Genomic DNA, 19,174 nt, shown 5'->3' with positions numbered 1-19,174 from the left:
GTAAATGTGTCTGTCGATTGTGTATTTATAGGATATACATATTTTGATACATATTTTTATATATTTTTGTATTCGGGATTGTGGGAAACGGCATTTCGATCTCTCCGTCTGTACACACAAGCTGAAAGATTGACAATAAAGTTGACTTTGAGAAACAACAGGACTTTCGACTGTCGTCAGTGTCACATAAATACATACAGGAGGCCTGTGTGTACATGTAGATGCTGCTGACAGTCTATTTCCACTGATAAGCTAAACCCTGCTGCAGGGCTGAACATTACATAAAACATGACAGTACATTATTTATCAGAGAGGCAAACTCACCCGCTCCGCCGACTGAGCCGTGCCGAAGAAGATGGGGATGAAGGCGAGCCAGATGATGCAGGTTGTGTACATAGTAAATCCAATGGGTTTGGCCTCGTTGAAGGTCTCTGGCACGCCACGCGTCTTGATGGCGTAAACAGTGCATGTGACCATCAAGAGGATGCTGTATCCCAGCGAGCAGATGAGCGACAGGTCGGAGATATCGCACTTGAGGACACCGCGAGCGTTTGAGGGATCCTGCGTACGCTGCTCACCGTAGTCCACAAAGGTGTGAGGCGGGTCGGCGGAGAACCACACCAGAACGCCCAGAAGCTGGACTGAGATCAGCGAGAAGGTGATGACCAGCTGGGAGGCCGGGGAGATGAACCGTGGCGCCGTCACCGCCGTCTTGCCCTGCTCGAAGATGCGGTGGATGCGGTTGGTCTTGGTGAGAAGCGCGGCGTTACTAAAACACATGCCGAGACCCAGGAAGATGCGTCGGAAAGAGCAGACGACCACATCGGGTGCAGCGATCATGGGGAAGGTGATAATGTAACACAGGAAGATGCCTGTCAACAGCACGTAGCTCATCTCCCGCCCCGAGGCGCGAACAATGGGGGTGTCGTTGTAGCGGACGAAGGTGACGATGGCAAAGGTTGTAGCGATGATGCCAAGGATGGAGATGAAGACGGGAAACAGAGCCCAGGGCGAGCTCCACTCCAGCTTGATGATGGGGATCGGCTGGCAGCTGGTTCGGTTCTGGTCGGGTCTTTTCTCGTAGGGGCAGATCTCGCAGGTGAACTCGCTGGCCTGGAAGTGGTATCCCTCGCAGCGCTCGCAGTGCCAGCAGCACGGGACACCCTTCACCACCTTCTTCCTCTCGCCCGTCTGGCAGGGCAGGCTGCACACCGACACCGGCAGCGAGGAGTCGCCCGTCGTCCACTGGAGGGTCTCCATCTGAGGAGAGAGGGAGGGAACACAATCAGAAGCAGGTTTATTACCACATAGGTTTACTCATTGTATCTGTTTTATTTGTTCTATGTCCTATATGTTGCACTGTTGGAGGAGCCTGTGACTTAAGTGTTTCATTGCCGTATCTACACCCAGTGATGTACCTGAACGCGTTCAATGAACGATCGTTCATGAACGCGTTCATATTTTGGGCGAACGTGAACTGAACGTACTGTATTTCCGCTCGATGAACGTAATTGAGAACGCGTTCATTCTCAGCGCTGTATAACGGCGTTCAAAAGGGCGTTCATTATCAGCACTGTATTATAACGGCGTTCAAAGGTGTGCCAGATTTCATATGCCTTTCAGCCGAAACCCCAGTTAAAACACACCGTAAACAGGCTTCAAAATAATGCGGAAAACCACCCAACCTGGCAACAGCAAGCTGCCTGTGACGCGTACGCGCCTGTCACCCCTGGCTGTCGCACTAAAATATAAATATACTAAATATATCAGACTCCTCACAACAAACAATGTGGAACCGCGGAACCGGCGAGCATTGAATGAATGAATGAATTAGTATGGACGAAGCCGAGAGCAGCTGCAGCTGCAGCACTCGCTCAGAGTCAGACTCTACGGCGTCGGCGTATGAGCATTTAAAAGAGTGTTACGTTAAAGTCAGTACTGACTCAGACGGAAAAAATCAAACGTTTGCCTGTAAACTATGTCCGCCCGGTTTGAAAAAGCAAGTCCGTACATCGACGACGTCGACAACAAACCTTAAACGGCACATTGAGAATAAGCACACGACTAGCCTTTCACAGTATGTGCGAGTGGCGAATAAAAAAGAGAGCCAAAACAGATCCACTACCACCCAAATCCCATTGACATCGTACAGGAGACAAATAATAGCTCGCAGCAACGTATTGAAAGAATAACTATAAACTATAAATTAGTTCATTTTTGAAACCATGAACTTTAGTTCAACATTTTGAATTATGAACTATGAACTGAACTAGTTCATTTTAAAATGTGTGAACTGTGAACTGAACTAGTTCATGGAGAAAGTGAACTTTCCCAACACTGTCTACACCGTATGTGCAAATGACAATAAAGCCTTGAAACTTGAAACATACATCTTAGTTTATTCTATCATTAACGGATAAAATAAGAGGGAGGAACCAGAATCCTAAACAGGTTTATTGCGTCTATAAATGTTGCGATAACATATTATGAATCCTATTTTTTTTTTTCTAACGCAGATTTTGCAGCTTGTCCACACCTATTTTCGATAACGTTTTCTGTCTGAGTTTAAACTTCCCCTCCCTACATTTTTTTAATTCATTACAACAAATTGGCATCGTCAAGCAGACAAACGTACATGTTGCATCTGAGATACTTTACTGTTTGGATTACAGACTAAATCATCCAGCCCCTTCAGTTAAGATGTCGAAGTATCGATACTGGACCCCAAATTACCCCCGTAGGCATGTCCAATGATGGGTGATCTATGTAGAAGTCTTTGTAAATGGCTTTGGATAAAAGGGTCAGCTAAATGAAATGTAAAAGTGCTCTTTGACAACTGAGAAAACACCATCTGTTATTGCCGTTCATCTCCAATATCAAGGTTTTGAAATGATGCCTTGGACCAGTCTCATGAACAGTTTGACAGATGCTTACAAAATATAAAACATTGAATATTCTTGATCCTTACCGTCAGATGCAGCTGATTGGTCCAGTGTCCGATGACCTTGTACTCGGCCGTTGACCTGTTGTTGATCTGATACTGGAAGATGTCGTAGCGTCCCGGAGCGTCACCGTTCTCGTTAAACATGACCGGAGTCCCTGCACTTCCTGTGGAAAACACAAAGAAAAGAATACACACCGAGGTTAGACCTTTCTGATTATCATTTGTGTACGTTTCTCTGTTGGCTCGGACAGTAAGTCGTGTGATCAATAGGGGTGTAACGGTATCCGTATTCGTCCCGTACCGTCACGGTTCGGACGTCACATGCAGTCACACGACGTATACGCTTTTTTTCAAGAGTGGGAAAAAAGTAATTCAGGGCAGCATCCACTACACTATTTATAATCCGCACCAGTCTGGTTTCAAGGCAGGTCACTCCACAGAAACTGCTCTCATTGCTGTCTCTGAGGAACTGCACACTGCTAAAGCAGCCTCCCTCTCCTCTGTCCTCATCCTGTTGGACCTGTCTGCTGCATTCGACACGGTGAACCATCAGATCCTCCTTCGCACCCTCCAAGAACTTGCACTTTCCCTCCTCACCTCATACCTCAAAGACCGCACCTACAGGGTTACTTGGAGAGGGTCTGAGTCCGACCCTTGTCAATTAACTACAGGGGTCCCTCAGGGCTCTGTTCTTGGTCCCCTCCTCTTCTCCCTGTACACAAACTCGCTCGGATCTGTCATTAGCCCGCATGGTTTTTCATACCACTGCTACGCTGACGACAACCAATTAATTCTGTCCTTTCCCCGCTCAGAGACCCAGGTCGTCGCACGCATCTCTGCTTGTCTAGCTGACATCTCTCAGTGGATGTCCGCTCATCATCTCAAGCTCAACCTTGACAAAACTGAAGTGCTTTTCCTTCCGGGAAAAGATTGTCCCTCTCTTGACCTAACTATCAACATCGGCCCCTCTGTTGTTTCCCCGACTCAGACTGCAAGGAATCTGGGTGTGATCCTAGATAACAACCTGTCCTTCACTGCAAACATCGCTGCTACAACCCGCTGCTGCAGATCCACGCTTTACAACATCAGGAGGATGCGTCCCCAGCTGACCCAGAAAGCGACCCAGCTTCTGGTCCAGGCTCTCGTCACCTCACGCCTAGACTACTGCAACTCCCTCCTGGCTGGTCTACCTGCATGTGCCATCCGACCTCTGCAGCTCATCCAGAATGCAGCGGCTCGTCTGGTCTTCAACCTTCCAAAATTTTCCCACACCACGCCGCTCCTCCGCTCCCTCCACTGGCTTCCGGTAACTGCTAGAATCCACTTCAAGACACTGGTGCTTGCGTACCATGCTGCGAATGGATCTGGCCCTTCCTACATCCAGGACATGGTTAAACCGTACACCCCAGCACGTGCTCTACGTTCTGCATCAGCCAAACGGCTCGCTGCACCCTCGCTGCGAGGGGGACCCAAGTTCCCATCAGCAAAAACACGTGGGTTTGCTATCCTGGCTCCAAAATGGTGGAATGAGCTCCCATTGAAATCAGGACCGCAGAAAGCTTACACACCTTCCGGCGCAGACTGAAAACTCATCTCTTTCGACTCCACTTCGAGCGATAGAATGACTAACAAAGAACTGCTAACAGAGCACTTATATACTAATAAAGGACTGGCTTATCTAAAGCCAGTTGAGCAGCACTTGAAACGATTGGCTCTTTGAAACCTGATGTTCTTATATGATTCTGTTTTCCTCAAGGTTGTGTCTTCCTGGTCGAATGTACTTATTGTAAGTCGCTTTGGATAAAAGCGTCAGCTAAATGCAATGTAATGTAATGTAATGTAATAATCCAGGGGGCGGTATTGCGCCTAAAAGCTGTTTGCCAGCCGCCCTTAAACAACAAATGAAGAACAAGAAGAAACACAACAACAAAACGAACAAAATACAAGAAGAAGAAAAGTTAGTATGGCGATTTCAGATAACACACAGGAGCTAGAACCCACCTGCTTCTTTTAAATCAGCTGTGTGGGAACATTTCGGGTTCCCTGTGGACTACAACAACGATGAAGTGTGCGAGTGGTGGATCTGAGGAGGACGGTGTGTCGGCGTTGTTCTACAGCGGTGCGGTATGCTAATGGAAACACGTCAAACATGCTAAATCATATCAGAAGGCATCAGCCAGATGTGCCAATCACCGGAGCCCGCAAAAGACAACAGCTGTTCAACAGCTGATCCCCGCTGTTTTTAAGAAGCCAATAGACATGAAAGCCAGAGACAGAAGCTTTTGGCATAATGTTTTTCAACAACTTTGCGCTCTGGAAACACTTTCTTATTATTTATGATGTAATATTTTCAAGACATTCTTTTTAGTTTTACAGCTTGATGAAACCTTTTAGTTTGACATCAGCCATATAGATAATATGGCCATCTGTGTGTGTGTGGTTTGTGTTTAATACAGTTAATTATTCAAAATGTCAGAGTTCTTTATTTGAAACTGAAACTTGCACTACTGTTCAAAATAAATAACAACAAACCTGGAATTATGCATTTGGGACTTTTTTTTGCTTTTTCTTGTTGTACCGAACCGTACCGAACCGTGACCCCCAAACCGAGGTACGAACCAAACCATGACTTCTGTGAACCGTTACACCCCTAGTGATCACGCTTGTATTTTTAAGTTTGCGACCAGTAGTTTTGTGATGCTAGACTGTTTGTTTCCCACTACTATATCTGTCCAAACTACTTTATCCTACATCATTGGTGAAGTGGGCAAACCTACATTTGGCCTACATTTGATCTGAGAGGTAGCTCAATGATTACGGTTGGAAATCCTTAGAGGCTCCAGGATAAGATATGCTGTATCACAATACTGAAGTCATTAAACAATCTTAATGCCAAGCGGACACATTTAAAAAGTGCATCTGAGAAACTTGAATGCTTCCAATACAGTCTACAGTCCAATTTAACTGAATTCAATCATGTTCAAATCAAAGTTTATATAACAGGAGATCCATTCTTGAAGTCCATGCATCAATACAATATTGATACATAATGCTGCATCAGTCCCACCCTTTTCACTGATTGGCTCCTGGTCTTGTCACTCAAAGTGCTCCTTTGAATGTAGTCTTAAGAACATGTGAAATGCAAAATACACAGTTATGGTGGAGGAACATGTGTTTAGCTCTATTTAGCAAAATATGTGTGTTGTAGATTACACTGCAGGACGTTTTTTTTATTCTACGACGTGCTTGGGGATGTTTGGGGGTTTGTTATCCTGCTCCAGGACTCTCCAGGAGAACTGAACCATCAAACTGTGTTTAACGGTTGACCTGCTTTACCATGTTAGACAGCTACTCTTGATTGATTTTCCTTTATTCAGCGAAAAGGCATCTTGACTGAATCTGTTCAAACTGACATTAATCCAAACTGACCACGTCCCTGTTGTCTGCCCAGTGTGTGGTAACTACATTATTGTATCTCCATGTGTTGTCTTTTTAAGCTGTTATTTTTCTTTCTGGTTTTTGTGACGATGCAGGTTTTCCACAGCGTGACTCATCTTATCCCAATTTCCCCGCCAAGTTGCCAATAAACCAACCGAACAAACGCCTTGCTGCCATATTGACTTAATCCTGCCAATTTAATATCTCATGCTGTCTGACACTGTTCACATTTAGCCTGCAGATTCATATTATTTTTACAACCAACATCTAAAAAGGGATGACTTCAGTTAGATTTAAATGTTATGGTTGTCAGCGTAAATCATGATGACTATAATATTCTGAGGTTTTACACACTTTGGTTTCTCACCTGGGATACTGGTTATTCCCTTTAATGATTTACCTGACCATTATTTTAAATATATTTGTAATCCTATTTTTACCAATATTTTCAATTTTCATTACAAAAACTGATAAATATAATTTGTTTGGATACACATTTTTAATAATTGAAAGACTATTTTTTTTAAACCCCCAGAAATCTGATTCAAATATAAGCTATAGGGACATTTTTCTTTTAACAAGGAGTAATTTACTAAATAACATATACAATATATACAGTATATAAATGTATATTTAGTTTTAAATGAAAAAAAAAGAAGACACTATATCACAGTTTTTATCCAAGCCTGTCCCTTTAAATTCTATAAATGACATTCGTATACAACAATTCCTAATTGTTTTGAGGGACATGCCATCTAAAGTACTTTTTGTACTAACATTATTAAGATGTCTTTCTTAAATACATTGACACCTTTTCACTTCATGAATCTAGGGTAGATTAGATAGTTAACTGATTGCATCGACACGAAGAGTAAATACATAAAAGAAGCATTCAAGGTGGAATGATATCTGAATGTTTAAAATACTTGAAGAGGTGGTCTGAAACATTTCCTGTATTTTGTCTGTGTCTTCGAGCATCACAAACAAGGCCCCAATTGTTTAAATCCAAAATGTTGAAGTGTTCAAACATTACCAAGAAGACCTGAATGTTCATGTAATCCTTCTAAACTTAACGTTTTGTTTTCAGATGCCGCCTCTTTTTCTAGCTACTGCTGTATTCATGTTATTTTTGTGGTTCAGTAGTACTCCTCACTGCAGGGCAAATTCAACACCGGGGGCAGCATAGTCTCAAACTGGAAGCAGATTAGTGTCGCATCTTTGAAGCCGAGAAGAAGAGCAGCAGATTGAAGCTAAAGAGCAGAACATCATGACAAATATAAGAATGATTTATAATGAAGTGAGTGGGCGCCGGTTTGATTCAATCCAACGTGAATAAAAGCTTCAGAAATCACATCAGCATGGCAATGAATCACCGAAACTCGCCTTAGGGTGCAGAACCCCCACCCAATCAACACCACCTCGTCCTCTACATCCCCACTTTACTTCACTTCATTTCAGTCCAGGGAATCTGTTGATACAGAATTAACGTTGTCGCTTCACATTATTGCCAAACATGTTAATCATCATAACTCTGTGGTGACACATGCTGCAGCTTTGTCATTAAACACAATAAGACAAATCTGTGGAACCCATGAAAGAAAGTTATTCGGGAAAACAACACACACTTGTAGGGTATTTTAGGCAAACAAGAATAGGACTGTTATAGAAATCAAGACTAAACGTTACAGTGCAGTGAGATGAAGATGTGTGGATTTAATAAAAGGCGTCAAACAGAAAGGCCTCCACCTCCATTTAAAAGAACCTGCAGTTTTCTGGGGGATTATTCCAGATGCCTATAACCTAAACACTGCTTCTCAAAGTTAAAGCGGCCCTATTATGCTTATTTTCAGGTTTCATATTTGTATTTTATGCCTCTGTCCTGTCCGTGCTTTCAATTGTTCCTTAATTTTAAATCTTTCGGACGTATCCAATCATTCATTTGTCCACTGCACATACTCAGTGCTTGTATTGGACCATATTCCAATGTTGAAATATGTAGTACATTTATGTGTCTGCTGCATAATTACTGTATCTTATGTTTTTTTGTTTCCGAAGATTGACGAATGTAGATATTAAAAAGAAGAGGCCCCAGTTTGGTGCCTTGAGGAACTCCACATGTAAGTCTCAATGATCTAATGGATGCACATTGTCATTCGCAGTGGCGAACCGTGTCTATCACAACTGGACCTTCTGTAGACACACACACCCTCCGCCGCCGCCGCGCCCCCCCCCCCCCACCGTTATAATGTCCGTCTTTTCACTGAATTGTCGTCTTGAAAAGGGTACTCACAACAATTCCGCTACAACATCATCTTCACCTGTTGCACTTGTCATTTTAAAGTTAAAAACAATAAAACGGCATGAATTGCTTCGTCGCACTCATCTAGATCCTCTGTCTGGAGCCAGTTAACTAGCGGGCCTTCTAGAATACTCTGGAACCGAGGGGAACTCTGAAGGAACACGCCCATTGGCTACAAATCAATATCTGACTGGTTGATCAAACTGTCAGTCCAAACGTACGCTCTCATTCAGTGCAACGGCCAGGGCTTTCTATCAAGGATGTAGAATACCTTGGTTGAAGGATATTCTACCCAGAGACCCAGAACAAGATCTGATTGGTTGCTTTCTTTTCTAACACAAAACCACTGAAATGCGAAGTGCATGGTCCGAGAAGGACAAACAAATCAACGTAACACCGTAATATTACAGATCAACAACACAGGTACGATTCATTTATTCATTTTATTTATATAATTACATCGATTTTTAGTTATCTGAGTGTTCCAGGGTATTCTCTGAATACCTTGAAGGCCCTGACGGTTAGACACTGGGCATTCGTGGGCCTTATGCAACAAAAAATAAATACCGTAAGTATCAGTTTGGGATAGGTCAGTTCTTTTAGCCACTCTTACTGGCAAATACTTGTGACCACTTGCGATTTCACCATAAATACTTAATTCAAAGTGTCAAGTGACCGTCTGTTAACTTTATTTCCAGACTGTTGTTACTCTGTATGCCGCCAGTGATGGCACGGCTGCGAATTGTCATTAAATGAGAGCAGAGAGAGACCCGGTGCTCCATCTCCTTGTTCGACCCGAATGGATCCGACAGCAGCAGCAGCAGCAGCTCCTCTTCTCTGTGCTGACAGGAAGTGTGTGTGTGTCGCAGTGAAACACAGCAGAGCGAGGCCTCAGTTTTATTGAATGAGTGCTCCGGTATCGATTCTTTTCTGGGAGACCTTGGCGGGCAGTGTGGGCGAACCGGTCCATTCATCTGAGTGATAATACCTCCACGCTCTTACCTCACACTTGTTCAGCTTCCTTCGATCCTTGTTCAGCTGTTTTGTTGTATGGTCGAAGATACGTTTTTTTAATTTCACACCTAATAACTGCTACATTTTTCTCCATCAATCCCTTCAGATACCTTGATCTCACATGCGGAGGTGAGAGAAGTACTCGGATATGTTACTTAAAAAGGACGTATTATGCTCCTTTTCAGGTTCATTTTTGTATTTTGTGCCTCCACTGTGACATGTTTCCACGCTTTAAAGGTGGGGTATGTAATTTATTTCAGAAATACTTTTTGCATGGAATGCTCTTAAAATCCCGATTTCAATGAATACATTAAATGCTTTGACAATAAATACATTAAAAAATGTCATCTGTGGAAGCCGTAGTGCTGTAAAAAGCACGGCCAATTTTTTCCAGTTGTGTATTTTCAAATTCGAGCGCACTCGAGCTGGTGCCTCCAAAATTACCTACCCCACCTTTAATGTTCACAACGTGCTTTATTCTTCTAAAACGGCCTGTGTTTTTCAATCTCTGTCTGACAAAAACCTATATAACACACTACAGGAGAGGGAAACCCCTAAAGGCATAATAGGGCCTCTTTAAGTCAAAGTAATAATACCACAGTGTAGATATACTCTGTTACAAGTAAATGTCTGGCATTCAAAGTGTTAAGTAAGTGTAGTTACTTTCCACCACTGCTCAGATGTACGATGAGATATTTCCCTTTACAATGAAGCTTAATATACAGTTGCAAGAAAAAAAAATGTGAACCCTTTGGATTCTCCACACATAGCGTTGTGTGTTCCTTCCCAACAACTCAGCTTTGGTTTCATCTGTCCACAGAACTTGTTGCCAGTCGTGCTGTGGAACATCCAGGTGCTCTTTTGCAAACTTCAAACGTGCAGCAATGTTTTTTCTGGACAGCAGTGGCTTCCTCCGTGGTGTCCTCCCATGAACTCCATTCTTGTTCAGTGTTTTACGTATCGTAGATTCGTCAACAGAGATGTTAGCATGTGCCGGAGATTTCTTTAAGTCTCTCGCTGACACTCTAGGATTCTTCTTCACCTCATTGAGCATTCTGCGCTGTGCTCTTGCACTCATCTTTACAGGACGGCCACTCCTAGGGAGAGCAGCAACAGTGCTGAACTTTCTCCATTTATAGACACTTTGTCTCACCGTGGACTGATGAACATCAAGGCTTTCAGAGATACTCTTGTAACCCTTTCCGGCTTTATGCAAGTCAACAGTTCTTAATGGCAGGTCTTCTGAGAGCTCTTTCGTGCGAGGCATGGTTCACATCAATGCTTCTTAAGAATAGCAAATTCAAAACTGGTGTGTATTTTTTATAGGGCAGGGCAGCTTTAACCAACACCTCCAATCTCGTCTCATTGATTGGACTCCAGGTTGGCTGACTCCTGACTCCAAGTAGCTCTTGAAAAAGTCTTTAGCCTAGGGCAGGGGTGTCAAACTCAATTTCATCTCGGGCCACATTCGCATTATGGTTGCACTCAAAGGGCCGGTTGTAACTTTAAGACTATATAAAAATACATATATATATATTTAACATAATATAAAATAATGTATTATATTACATTATTGGCTCTGCATTGGATTATTATCGGATAGGGTAATACTTTCATAATTAACTACGTCTGAAAGCAGAAGTCTCTTCAGTGAGAATGTCACAAAATGATTTACAAAGAAAAGCCACATTCTGGAAAAAAATTCAAAATAAAAAAAGTGACATTTTGAAAAAAGAAAAGTCAAATTCTGAGAGAAACGTCAAATTTCAGATGCATTGTGGGACATGTAGTTTATGGGCAACGTGCCTTTGTAAAGTAGCATGTAACCGTATAATAAAATCATATTTTTTGCAAGCTCTTGTGGGGCCACATAAAATGAAGTCGCGGGCCGGATTTGGCCCCCGGGCCTTGAGTTTGACACCCCTGGCCTAGGGGTTCACATACTTGTTCCACCCTGCACTGTGAATGTTTACGTGGTGTGTTCAATAAAAACATGAACACATATAATTGTTTGTGTGGTATTAGTTTAAGCAGACGGTGTGTGTCTATTGTTGCGACTTAGATGAAGATCAGAACACATTTTATGACCAACGTATGCAGAAATCCAGGTCATTCCAAAGGGTTCATACTTTTTCTTGCAACTGTATCTAAATAAAGTGAATCTGCTTTCAGCGTATTGCTGATGTCGCAGAATTTTAATGATGGTAGATCACAGTAGGTGGTTGCTAATTTTGTAATACCCTGAACTCATATTTCAGCTTTCAAAGAGAGCGATAAAAGAAAGCCTCTGAAAGAACACTAAGAACTAAAGCTTTGCAAACAGAATGTAACCTGCAGGAGGTCTTTGGTATTAAACCTTGCTTAAAACGTTGCTGGGGGTCATACCATGTTGTTGAATATGCACAACCTCATGTAATGATTTGCATATTAAAAGTGTATTTAAAGGGATCCTGTTATGCTTTTGGGAGTTTTCCCTTTCCTGTAGAATGTTATATAGGTTTTAGTGCATGTAAAGGGTCTGCAAAGGCTAAAATCCCACAGTTTCTGGGGCGACCGTGGCTGCGGTCGTCTTTCCACCAGAAGGTTGTGGGTTCGATCCCAGCCCATGCAGTCAACATGTCGATGTATCCTTGGGAAAGATACTTAACCCTGAGTTGCTCCCGATGGCCAACGGTGTGTGAATGTGTGTGAATGTTAGTTCCTAGTGTAATATACACTGCTCTGTATGAATGGGTGTGAATGGGTAAACGACATGTAGTATGTAAAGCGCTTTGAGGGCTCTTAAAGATAAAGCGCTATATAAGTACAGTCCATTTCTCTCCCACACACATTTTCTCTCTAAGAGTACATCCACATTAATCCGGATATACACTATATAGAAAACAATATTTCTGTCGTCAGCTCTCCATTCTCACTTACCCTATCATGGAGCATTTCAAACATGTCTCCAAAGAAAAACAAGTACAAAATCCTAGCCTTGTCTTTCATTGTTATCCGGGAAAAGTGAGCTTATATGTGACATATACACATAAAACAAGATACAAAAAGGGCCTAGATAAACGGGGTATACAACTAAGTAATAGTATTAATAAGTGCTGGTTAATAATATATTTAAAAACACAGTCCACAGAATTTTATGATGGTATCAGTGGCGGTTCTAGACCAATTTGACTGGGGGGGCCACTGGGGGGCCAGTTATTAAAAATAAATGCAGGACGAAAAAGAGAACTAGACTGTATGAAGTAATTGCGCATAAGAAAACAATGCAATACAGTTATTGGTATTTGCTTCAGTACACTTATTTATTTCAGATATATCTTATAGTTATTACTGTTAGCTTCAGCTTAAGTTATAGTGCAATGTTTGCACTAACACCATATTTATATAAAAATAAAGGCAATGAACAGTTACATCTCTACTTTACATAAGGGTGTCTGCACAATCTCACATTACAGCAACAAAATCCTGCGGTTTTTGGCAAACCGAGTACCAGAAAATATACATTTAAATTATTATTATTTTTTTTCATTGTTGGGGGGGCCACAGGTCAGTGTTAGGGGGGCACCCCCCCCCCCCCTAGAACCGCCCCTGGATGGTATCACCACTGAAGAGCAGCTAGGGGATAACTGCTGATTAACAGGCAGTATTTATTAGCCACGATTAAATCACATCACCGAACAGTGTACTACATAATATGTGAATGAGAGCGACTATATGGATTACAACAGTTCAAGTGATGAGGAACTTAACTAGCCGAGACTAATAGCGCGTTTCCACTGCAGAGGGTAGCTCGCTTTAAGCGTGCCGAGCCGTGCGGGGCCCGTTTTTGGTTGCGTTTCCACTTGGCCTAGTTTTGGCCTGGGGCTACTTTTTCACCTTTTTTCTGGCCCGACTAAATCGTGGTTCTAGGGCCAGGAACAACCAGGCTGAGTCGGGCTGAGTATGCTAAACTAGAGAGAGAATCGCTGGCAAGGGGGCTACAACTACAACAAGATGAACATATTTGACCGTGATTTAATTGTAATACACGTTTCTAAATGATGCCGAAGTAACAACACACTGATACCTTATTAGGCCCGGCTCACTTTAATGCTGCACTTCCATTACAGTTTAGGAACTGGGGTAGTTACTATAGTAACGCAGTGTAGGCGGAGCCGTGACGTCATCTTCAATGAGAGCCCCAGAAAAACAACACAGCCGTTAGCTCTTAGCACTCAGAGCTCACAGCTCCTCACATCTGTTCAGAAACTAGACAGAAGTTAAACAAGTACAAACCACAGACTGCCTGTGTCATGGAGAATACAGTCGCTGGTTTATTTATGTCTGTAGGCCGTTGCTGTGAGTGTGGACGGTCGGAGTGTAACCAAACCGAGCGAGGCCTGCAGTGGAAACGCGCCATTAGAGGACTAACTGGGCCGAGTCAGTCCAACTCTTTGCTGAGACAGATTTAAATGTTTTTTTTTGGTGTTTTGTTTGTAGTTTGCCGGCTTAAATGAGGCAACGAGAGGGAAGAGCTTAGAGAAGTGATGATTTTGTGTGTCAGTTGTCATTCTAGGCGTCTTTCTGGTCATTTTAGGTCTCTTTGGAGTCATTGTGCGTCTCATTTAGGCCGTATAGTCTCTTTGTGGTTATTTTGTTTCTATTTGATGTTGTTTTGAGCGTCTTTGCAGCCATGTCAGGTCTTCCAGTGGTCACATTGGGGCCTGTTTCGCTTTTTTAGGGTGCGTTCACACCTGCCTTGTATAGTCCGGTTGAACGACACCTGGTGCGTTTAGCCGCTTGGTGCGGTTCACTTGGGTCGGTGTGAACACAATCCGAGACCTCTGAAGTGAACTAAACAACCGGACTCTGGTCCGCTAACAGAGGTGGTCTCGGACCGCTTGCTTGCGAACTCTGGAGCGGTTCATCGCTGGTGTGAACGCGGTCCGCACCAAAACATAGGAAGCGTAGTATTTACGAGTCACAAGAACGCGGATATCAAAATCTTTAGCGAAAGAGTCTTTCAAGACATCCGCGGTTGTTTAGTTAAAGAGTAGTCGTGTAAAGTAAAAATTCTCCGTCAGCTACATAAAAGTCAGAACACCTGTCGTCGGTGAAAGGCCCCTCCTGACTGCAGAACGTCTCATTATGTTATAATGTTTTTTAACGGACGTTGTCTGATTATATAATCATATGCACCGGCCTCTAGTGTCTGTTGATCTCCAGATTAACAGCAGCATGAGAATAACCTGCCGAATGTGCCGATGCTCCATGGCGGAGGCTACTGTAGAAGTTGCCGGGATTTGCGTTTTTACCCCCTTAATGTCTGACCAATGGGTGAACAGCATTTCCGTGCACATGACTTGTGTTTAAAGTTTATAGTCCGTTTGAGTTTTGCCCGTGTGAACACAAACCGAACCTTCTGAAAAATGAAACCATGTAACGAACTGTGGTCTGGTGCGCACCAGAGAGCGGACTATTAGGTGTGAATGCACCCGAGTGTCTATTAGCTTGTATTGCGTCTCTTTGGTGTCATCGTGTGTACCTGTGTAGTCATTGATTCATTTATTGTAGGTTGTTTAATCTCTATGAGGTTGTTTTGTGTGTCTTTGTGGTCATTTTAAATATTTTTCTTTTTGAGTGACATGTTATAGTTGAGGTAGGAACCTGATGACGTTCCCCTTGTGTCCTGTGCCCTGAAGGCCTGACCAAGCCATGCCTGTTAAAGCAGTGGATGCATCTTTAAAAATAACACGGCTATGCGTGACAATAATCAAATTAGGTCTTTTGTTCAAGCTGCGGTAAACTCATCCATCTGCCCCCAAGGTTTCTCTGTGTGCGGCTGTTCAGACAGAGAGAGAAGAGGATCGTATGGAGAGGATCCAAGCACCGCAATATAACTGGAAATCTAAGCTATTCAGTGAACAATTACGTCCAATTACGACGTCCACAGCTAATGCTGTTTGAATACGATATAAAGAATTATGTTATAGTACGTTTTGTTGTGATCTGTACTTGTATCAGATTTCGTTTTTGTATTTCTTTTACATTTTTCATGTTGTATACATATTTCATCCCTGTATATGACTTTGTTAAATTTCCACATCGAGACTTTAAAATATATAAGTTTTTTAAATATTTGTATTTCTATACAGATGTAGCGCTTCGTTTCAGACGCCTACCCGTGCGGGTCCATCTTATCTTATCTTAATGTATAAGTTGATTTACTTCAATCTACTGTACAATATTACAAGAAATATACTGCATAAAGCAAACTATATACTTTATTTGATCTAATATATTGATGTTTCGACAACACCCATTGTGTATTTTGTGAATGAAGCGCCATCTCATGGTTAAATCCTGTAATTGAACAAATGGGGGAAATTGGGCAACACCCTCTAGCAATTTGGCAACACCCCCAGCCACTGGCATCCGCTGGGCTTTTTGACTGGGACACACCCTTTTGAGTCTGATCTGGAGTGCTACATCTGTATGTTCTGAAACGTTTAACATTGTAGTTGACCCAAAAACGCTATTTCAAGACAATTTTCTTAAAAATCTATGCTTTCTACCTCCTCGCTTCAACTGATGTTCTTGTCTTGTACCATGTCTGTATTAATATGAAATACGTTGAATTAAAAAAGAATATATAGTCCTTATTCACACGGTGCAGAAACCCTAAGCTCTCTGCTGGTTTCCTCTTTCTGCTTCGCTCAGCAGTTTTATAAAAAGCTGCATATTTGAAGTGAAGTCACAGTGGGAGGCGAGCTCTTCACATATTCATCACTTCACTCACCTACAGTCTGTTCTCCCCCCTTTCCTCCCCCTTTCCTCCCCCAAACACTGATCCGCCTGTAAAGCGTTTCAGTCTTTTTTTAAAAAACGGCAACAGCAAGCTTTTATCGCTTCTTAGTAAGCACCCGTTGTCCGAAAGAATCAGAGGGGGGTTCTCCCTGATGCCCTTCCTCCTCACTGGGAAAATGCTGCTCCAAAAACAAGTTACAACAATTATTAAAACAAGGTGTTTTCACTTGAAATAAGTTCAACAATCAGAGAATAGAACAAGTGAACATGTGCTTGGTAAGATGTCTTGAAATAAGAAGGGATGTTTAGATAAATCTGATTCCTGTAATTCGAGGGAGAACTATATTTGACCAGAATCAGGAAATGCTGTGTTACAATATAAGCAGCACATGCTCAGAAGTGTTCTGTGTTCTGATGGTAGCTGGTGATGTTCTAGTAAATATGTAAACAAATATGTGTTGACTGAACAAGAGGATGCATCGTCTAAAAACAAGACCCTACTGTATATCTCACTGCAGTGTTAGTTCTGAAGCTATCGTGTCTTACATCAGGTGTAGAGACATATTCTGACTAGATATTAGACACATATACTTCTATATTCGAACTACATTATGCAATAAGCCAACCCTGCCAAAGTCTCTTGACGGATTTCTACACCAGAATGTTGTGAGCAGTACTCAACATCAGCAAGAGTGTGCATGTAACCAACAAGATCCAGTACGAGGAACTACCAAGGGTGAGCGAGAACATGCAGCCAGGAGAATGAGACGAGCAGGACATCGCCAAAGGCATCGAGAGCTGCCAGCCGGCAAATTGGAGCTGTGGGAACCAACACGCGGGCATCGGTCACGAGGACGTCCCGCACACACATACGTGGACGTACTCAAGAAGGACGCAGGAGCACAAAGTACCAATGAACTGGCCAGATGTTTGGAGAACTGGGATGACTGGAAGCGACGATGGAGGGTCTGAGGACGACCTAGAGAGAAATGCCTTTTAAACATGTACTGAATACCGTGTTTATTTTATTATTTTATTATCTTTGCTTTGTAATGCCTGTTGTAACATGCCATTATATAATGTGTTTTTACTGTATGTATTCCTAAGAAGTCTGTTACTTTGTTTTGTAAGGCACTTGAATTGTCGCGTACAGAAAAGTGCTATATAAATAGACTTGCCTTGCCTATACAGTAGTTGGCAAGATTCAAGTTGTTGGAGTGCTCCTCCTCTTTCTCCCCCTCCCCTAGTTGTGCTATGTGGAGGCGTGTGGTGCAGTGCGTTGGTGTTCGTATCAGGGGGCACAGGTTCAAACCCCACTGCAGTCAGCATGTCGTTGTGTCCCTGAGACACTTCACCCCAAACTGCTCCCGTGGGGATTGCCCACAGTATGAAGTCGCTTTGGATAAAAGCGTCTAACAAGTGAAATGTAATGTAATGTTCAAACAGGACATTACATTAGGCCTTTACGCAGCGAGCGCTAATACGCTAACAGCCGCACAAGCGTCTCGATTTGCCTACCGATGCTCCTCTAAAAATAAGCACACGGGCGAGCACAACACGGGTGAGTTAACGATTAAACCCCCCCGGCCCCCCCGTAGACATCGCTTCGTCCCTGATTCCCTGCATTTCCAGCATGGAATTATGGGAACCCCCCGCTGCCCGGCGTTCAGAGAAGCGAAGCATAAAAAAAGCTCCAGTTTGATTTGTGTCAACGTTTGATGTATGTGAGGGTTCAACCGAGCATGCTGCAGAGACCCAGAGACGTGTGTGTGTGTGTGTGTGTGTGTGTGTGTGTGGTGTGTGTGTGTGTGTGTGCTTAATAAGCTTAATCAGGCACAAAGCCACATGCTGCTGAGCGAGAGTTCTTCATGCATGTGTGCCACTGAAACCTGGAGATGTTCTTGAGGCTTCAGATTAAATCCTTATCATCGCGCGGTCATCACTGAGGCCATCAAACCGTCTGTTAACTTTATTTCCAGACTGTTGTTACTCTGTATGCCGCCAGTGATGGCACGGCTGCGAATTGTCATTAAATGAGAGCAGAGAGAGACCCGGTGCTCCATCTCCTTGTTCGACCCGAATGGATCCGACAGCAGCAGCAGCAGCAGCTCCTCTTCTCTGTGCTGACAGGAAGTGTGTGTGTCGCAGTGAAACACAGCAGAGCGAGGCCTCAGTTTTATTGAATGAGTGCTCCGGTATCGATTCTTTTCTGGGAGACCTTGGCGGGCAGTGTGGGCGAACCGGTCCATTCATCTGAGTGATAATACCTCCACGCTCTTACCTCACACTTGTTCAGCTTCCTTCGATCCTTGTTCAGCTGTTTTGTTGTATGGTCGAAGATACGTTTTTTTAATTTCACACCTAATAACTGCTACATTTTTCTCCATCAATCCCTTCAGATACCTTGATCTCACATGCGGAGGTGAGAGAAGTACTCAGATATGTTACTTAAAAAGGACGTATTATGCTCCTTTTCAGGTTCATTTTTGTATTTGTGCCTCCACTGTGACATGTTTCCACGCTTTAAAGGTGGGGTATGTAATTTATTTCAGAAATACTTTTGCATGGAATGCTCTTAAAATCCCGATTTCAATGAATACATTAAATGCTTTGACAATAAATACATTAAAAAATGTCATCTGTGGAAGCCGTAGTGCTGTAAAAAGCACGGCCAATTTTTTCCAGTTGTGTAT

At 42.9% G+C, this 19,174-nt stretch overlaps 1 protein-coding gene across 2 annotated transcripts in view; it reads right to left on the bottom strand.

The window, feature by feature from the left end:
• Nucleotides 1–19,174, bottom strand: part of LOC117448337 (metabotropic glutamate receptor 8-like) — a 210,540-nt gene that overhangs the window by 34,126 nt on the left and 157,240 nt on the right. For both annotated transcript variants that reach the window (XM_034085593.2, XM_034085594.1), the window contains exons 8-9: nucleotides 2,969–3,108; nucleotides 325–1,260 (exon numbers count right to left, since the gene is read on the bottom strand). In XM_034085593.2, coding sequence (XP_033941484.1) covers nucleotides 325–1,260; nucleotides 2,969–3,108 — 1,076 coding nt within the window. The remainder of the gene's footprint in view (nucleotides 1–324; nucleotides 1,261–2,968; nucleotides 3,109–19,174) is intronic.

This window comes from Pseudochaenichthys georgianus, chromosome 6 (genome assembly GCF_902827115.2).
Source record: "Pseudochaenichthys georgianus chromosome 6, fPseGeo1.2, whole genome shotgun sequence".
In the NCBI taxonomy this organism is placed as follows: Eukaryota; Metazoa; Chordata; class Actinopteri; order Perciformes; family Channichthyidae; genus Pseudochaenichthys; species Pseudochaenichthys georgianus.
The sequence above is the reverse complement of the archived record's forward strand: the minus strand, read 5'-3'. Positions and strand labels throughout refer to the sequence as shown.